Raw genomic sequence first — 6,630 nt, forward strand, 5'->3', positions numbered from 1 at the left:
AACTCAATTTTGAGCCCCTTTGACCTAATCTCAAGCAATTTTTGATTAGGTTTGATCAACTGCTCAAATTCGAAAAGAGTTTGAGCCTGATCTAATCAATGACCCTAGTTGTAGTTAGTCCCTAAACCTAATTTGTTCGATCCATATCCGAATTTCATATTTTATGCATTGAAATTTAGATCTTAAATTCATAATTTTAGATCTTTTGATTTTGAATTTTAATTCTCAATTAAGTACATTATTTACATGAATTTTTATTTAGATGTCCAAAATAATTTTTAATCTAAACTAATTCAGATTGTATCTCACACAATTTACTGTCTGCAGAATCGAGTCGACCCACCCTGGCACTCGAGTCGACTCATCACAGTGAGTTGGCTCAACACTGAGACTGAGTTGGCTCACCTGTGACAAATAAAAAACTATAGACCATGGCCCACAGAATTGAGTTGGCTCATCTGCAAATGAGTTGATCCGTCAGGGTCTTGAGTCAACTCCAACAAAAATGAGTCGACCTGTCAAGCACTCGAGTCGATCCGAACAAGAATCGAGTCGACTCCACAGGTATGCCAGTCATAATTTCAGGATTTCATATAAACAGACTTAAGATTTTGGATCTAGGATTTTGTAAAATTAAGTTTCAAATCATGTGTGAAAAACTATATATCAGAAATATCATTTTTAATCTAAAACATGTATCATAATACATGCATAAAAAGATCTAAATCTAAAACATGTATTGAATATAATTTTCTATTCATTGTCCTTCTTCATGGGAAACATCACAAGCGGCATCCCAACACATCATAAGAAAATCCATCGAATGGACAAGAGAGAAACTTTTAATCCTTTCTTCCTCTTATGACCGAACGGCTATAGTGATTGTCCCAATTCGAATACTAAGCTACTAAGAGATCTAATCTAACATATCACATATGTAAAAACTAAATTTTAGATCTAATTCTCTTTCACACATTATACATATGAACTATAATTCAGGTCTATGCATGCAATCATATATCGCATATATGAAATAATTTCAGCAATCAAACAAGATCCAAATTAAATCCTAATTAACGTATTTAGATCTGAAACTAATTTCAGATCTGAACAACTCATGATTTATTTTAGATTTAAAATAATTTCAGATCCAAAATAATCATGTAATCACATTACAACATGCAAAAATTTTCAGATCTACCATTAATTAATGTTCTACATCATTTTCTGACAATGATTTGTCAGAATGATGCCAACCATTAACTAATCTTCATATCTGATTTTTGTAAATTAGATTTCAGATCTGAGTGATTTTACATTTATATCAGAACCCATGGCTCTGATACCACTGTTAGAAATTATGATGATTTCATACGTGTAGTTTAAAATTTTTCATAAACCAATTTTATATGCAGCAGAAATTAGATAAATTAAAATTCTTTTTAATTCAAATCACATACCAGATCTCATCTGCCAACTATGCAAGGATCTTGATACAAACACGTCACCATGATCTAAAATCTAAAAATAAAACAAAAGTCAATAACATAAACCGAAGATCTGATCTCCATACTTGATCGGATCTTGCGGATGTCCAGAGTTTGCATATGAGACGTGCAAGCTCCCGACCTCTACTATATCCACATGGAGATGCCTGATCAAAGCACTGAGGCCACCGATGTGCTAGCACCTTGTAGGTCTTGCTCCTCAATTTTGGATCTTGCCCCATTGCTATTAGAAACAGTTGAAAAGGGTCTTGCACAAATCCTTTATGTTGAATCGTAGGGATTCTTCTAGATCACCAAGAAAAATCAAGACCCTTCTTGATTTTCTTTCTCTCTCTAAAGCCTCTCTCTCAAATCTCTATCTACTGTGGAATAAGGGCATGGAGAGGAAGGGACATGAGGTTGTTGGCGTGGATGAGGAAGAGAGAACAAGGTCGTTAGCATACACAACATACGTATAACCACCTTATGCAAAAATTCTCTCCTTTTATAATTTTGTTGCACAAAATACCTTCTTTCCCATGCCAAAATCAAATAGAAATCATATTAGATGAGTTAGGCTTTATCTCTTATCCAAATAGGAGTTCTAACTAATCAAGAAACTAAATAACTACTTCTCCATACCCCTTCACACACATGCAAGAAAATCAGCATGAAAATCACCACCCATCCTTCCTTTCTTCATGTAAAGTGGAGAGAGAGGCCCAAAAAATTTGGGCTCAAACGATCAGGGTCAATTTGGTTCAAACTGGATCCAAATTGAGTTTAAATTGTGTCCGAATTGATTCAAATTTGAAAGGCTGTCAAACCTGATCTAATCAAGATTAAAATCTAAATCTAATTTGGATAATTGAATCTAATTAACATTAAATTAAATCAAATCTAATTAAATTAAATTTGATTTAAATTAATTAGTACTTGATTCATAATTTAATCAGCCCCAATTAAATTATAACACTTGCAATTATGTCCCCTTACTAATAATTGATAATTGCTACATCTGTAATACTTACAAATTAACAATTTTTAAAATTCAAACTATCAATCCAATTGATAATTCGAATATGATCTAAGCCATTGATCAGGACATACTTCTTTTATGTATGACCTCTCAGATTCTATTCTGTCTGGTAGTGAGACATATCGTGATCTCCATCACTATATCATCGAAACTTTTTTCGATGGATTGGAACAATTTCAACTCACCCCAACAAGGATTGTTGATTCAAAAATGATTTTAGTGAGTTCTCACAATCCACCAGTGACACTTAGCAGCATGTAGTGGCAATCCAATAGAATAAAAGAATGAATCTCTAGGTACAGTTATCGTGTGATACAGTCTCTCCATCGTGAGTTTCGGCTAGATGGAGGTCATGGAGAACTTGTCAAACTCCATCATCAGTCATATGCTAGATTGGCTTGACTCGAATTCATTTGTGAATTTCGTAGAAATTTTTTTCAGTATTCACACTTATTCTGATCGGAGATTTTTTGAACTCAATCTCGCGAATTGCATAGGACTATTTTTCTATCAAGATCAATAGATTTTATTTAGATGCATCCTACTCAAACAGCGAATCTGAACCTACTATAGCCAACATACACAGTAAAGATCCGAATGGCTAAAGATCAAAAAAATATTTAGTCAAACTAAGTAGTCTCACTGCAAACAGCCAACACACCATAGGTCAAAAGATCAGTCACATCACTGCAGCATTGAAAAAATTACTAATTAGTGAGTAGACATCCAAGTGATTTTTTATGTTGATCACATTCAGTATAAATTATTTTCTAACAACCACCAGCATTCTCATTTTAGTGTCCTCATACTGCAGACTCGAGATTCATCTATTCGGAAGGAAGGTGATCCGTGAATCGATCTTAAATGGATTGATCACTATCTTCTGTGACAATCCTACGATTAGAAGTATTTAAAAATTAATCACTAATAATGTATGTCTCAAATTCTCAATACTTTAAGAATATATAAAATCATCTTTGTTAAATTTTAGGATAAATCATGGATACATACAATATGATTGGTAATAAAAATTATCTGATAAGTACAAAACTATGACCTAGAGAAAAGATACGTCAGCCAAAATTGACTTCTAGGGCATACATCTAACAGCAATATGACTCTAAGGAAGTGAATTTACCTTTTATTCCTATTAGAAAAATTGAATTACAAAATGAGAGATTAATTGCAGAAGTGGCTGGGGAGGCAATCAGGAGGGCTATAGCCAGCTTAAATGCTGAAAAAGCTTATGGTCCAGATGGTTACCATGACTTCTTCTTCAAGGAATTCTGGTATATTATAAAATGTGATGTTATTAAGGAAATCAAACACTTCTTTGCTCGCTCAAAGATGCCACATAACTGGAAGCAAACATTCATTGTTCCAATTCCCAAAACCCAAAATCCAATCAAGCCTATGGAATTCAGACCAATTAGTTTGGGTAACTACATATATAAAGTGATGGTTAAAATCATGGCAAACAGAATTCAACCGGTTCTCCCATGTTTAATTTCCATGACCTAGGGAGCCTTTGTTCCGGGCAGGAATATTGTTCCCAATATTCTTTTGATTTAGGAATTGATGCACTATCTTACTAATGCTCCAAGATCTAAAAGTCTTATGCTGCTTAAAATTAATGTGGAAGAAGCATGTGTTAGAATTCAATGGAAGTTTTTAATTAGAGTTCTGAAACATTTTGGATTTCATGGAAAGTTTATTAGATGGGGGTCAGCATGTTTGTTTGATCCTTAGTTTGCTATTTTGGTTAATGGTACACCTACACAGTGGTTTTATCCTAAATGTGGATTGAGGTTGGGGTGTCCTTTATCACCTTATCTTTTTATTCTATGCTCTCAAATGTTAACAGGACTGTTACAAGATGCAGTGGCTGCAAATCTTTTAAAAGCTTATCAACCTTCTCCTAGTGGTCCTATTGTATGTCACCTTTTATTTACTGATGATTGTCTTTTGGTGATAAGGGCAACAGTCAAGGATGGCCTGTGCTTAAGGATCTTACTTGATGCTTATGGTGATATATCTGGGCAGGCTGTCAATATACCGAAATCTGCAATGCTTTTCAGCCCCTCTACACCTCTTGCCATCGAAAGGTAGCTTCGAACTATATTTCAGATGCCTGTGAAGCAAGGAGTATGGAAATATCTTGGGATGCCACTTTCAGGTTCCAGGCTTAATGCTAATGATTGCAGTTATATTATTGACAATGTAGAAAGGAGATTAGGCAACTGGAAGTGGAAGGCTTTGTCCATGACAGGGAGAGCAACCCTTCTAGCCTCGGTCTGATCTTCTATTCCTATTTATTGCATGTCATCGGGTGGTTAAACCAAATACGTTTATTAAAAGAATGGAAAGGGACTTTCGGGCTTTCCTTTGGGGACACTCGAGGGAGGTAGGGATTTGCATTAAGTTGCTTGAGATTTAATCTGCTAGCCAAAATCCAGTGGTGGGCTTGGTTTACCGAAATTAAATTTAAAGCAACAAGCATTATGGTGTAAACTGGCTGCATAGGTTGTTCTTCTACCAAATTTCTTATGGTCAGAACTTGTTCAACCTAAGTACAACTTTAAAGGGTCTTGGGTAAATTATGTTAAACCCAGGAAAGTGTTATCTGTGTGGAAAGGGATTTGCAAGCAGGCTTCTCGGGTGCAGAGTCATTTTCAATGGATAACAAGCTCTGGTATTTCTATTAATGTATTTACTGAGCCCTGGATATGCTCCATTCCTTTGGTTCATTGGGCAACATATGTAAATGTTGAAACTGACTTATGTGCATGTGGCTGAATTTATCAATGATGATCATAGTTGGAATGTTAAAAAATTAAGCGATCATTTTAGTACTGACATGATGAACTAGATATCCCGAATTTCATTGTCCAAGGGATGTTGGCCTGATCAGTTATGTTGGCAAGAATCCAGGTCTCAAAATATAAAATTGAAGGAAATAAATAAGCTGTTAAACAACCAAAATTTTGCTGATACCCAATTCCAATTGGAGGTGCCGTTGAGGGTGTCTTTTTTCTAGTGGAAGGTAATTTGGTCTAGACTGCCAACCAAATATTTGCTTGTTGACAAGGGGATCATTGCACAAAACTGTATTTATTGTGATCTGTGCTTAACGGAAACAGAGGATTTAGAGCATGTTCTCATATGTTGCTCTTTTGCTGCACAATGCTGGAATGGATTGTCGGTGTTACTGAACATAGATTTTATACCTTAATATCTATGCGGGCTCTAGTCTCTTATCTGCTTCAAACAGGGACAGAGAAAAGACTTCAGGCTATTTATTCTTATATGGCTTATTTGTTGTCGTTTGCTAGGAACTAAAGGTTATTTCAAAAGGAAAACCTCTCTGTTCAGCAGGTATTAAGAATGGTTGCAACTTTAGGTAGGGACATTGTTCACTGTCACCAAAAAGACTCCACCATTCAGTCAAGGCACTAGGCTACCTTCTCTACTATTCAGAAATTAAATCCATCTTCTCTTATAAAATGGGTAGCCCCTCCCCTTGGAGTAGTGAAGGTAAACTTTGATGGTGCCAAGAGAGGAGATACGGCCACTGCAGCTTGTGTGTTAAGAGATGATGAAGGGAGGCTAATTTGGGCAGCAGGCTATCAATTACCTGATGCTTCTTCTGTTATAAGTGCAGAATTGACAGCAGCTTGGATGGGTTTATATTATGCTATTCATGTTTTCCAATTTTACTGCAGGTTGTGGGTGGAAGGTGATTCAGCTTCTATAATCAACCGGCTTATAGGATTATCTGATGGCAGGTGGGCTCATGATCCTTCGTTAAAAGATATAAATGGATGGTTTCAAGCTACAAATATAGTATCTATTTCACATATCAGGAGAGAAGGAAACAAGGTGGCTGATTGGATAGCAGGGAAGGTATTCCAAGGAGACCTAATGATACAGTCAAATCAGACTCTGCCAAGTGAGCTGAATCAACTTCTTCTAATCGATGCTTATGGGATAGGATACAAGAGATAGGTTTATTCTAAAAAACTGGAGTAGCAGATCATTTTTGTAGGTTTTAGATAATAATTGACTAATTTTCATCTGTTGTTCCTCCATGTATGGTTCATTTGA

At 35.6% G+C, this 6,630-nt stretch overlaps 1 protein-coding gene and 1 pseudogene across 1 annotated transcript in view; both read left to right on the top strand.

Moving 5' to 3' along the window:
• The window catches only part of LOC105051656 (uncharacterized), a 28,427-nt gene extending 22,278 nt beyond the window's left edge, over positions 1 to 6,149 (top strand). Inside the window, exon 2 of the mRNA XM_010932181.4 lies at positions 4,503 to 6,149. Coding sequence (XP_010930483.1) covers positions 4,503 to 4,635 — 133 coding nt within the window. The 3' untranslated portion in view covers positions 4,636 to 6,149. The remainder of the gene's footprint in view (positions 1 to 4,502) is intronic.
• The window catches only part of LOC114914641 (putative disease resistance protein RGA4), a 170,102-nt pseudogene that overhangs the window by 78,914 nt on the left and 84,558 nt on the right, over positions 1 to 6,630 (top strand).

This window comes from Elaeis guineensis, chromosome 2 (assembly GCF_000442705.2).
Source record: "Elaeis guineensis isolate ETL-2024a chromosome 2, EG11, whole genome shotgun sequence".
NCBI lineage: Eukaryota > Viridiplantae > Streptophyta > Magnoliopsida > Arecales > Arecaceae > Elaeis > Elaeis guineensis.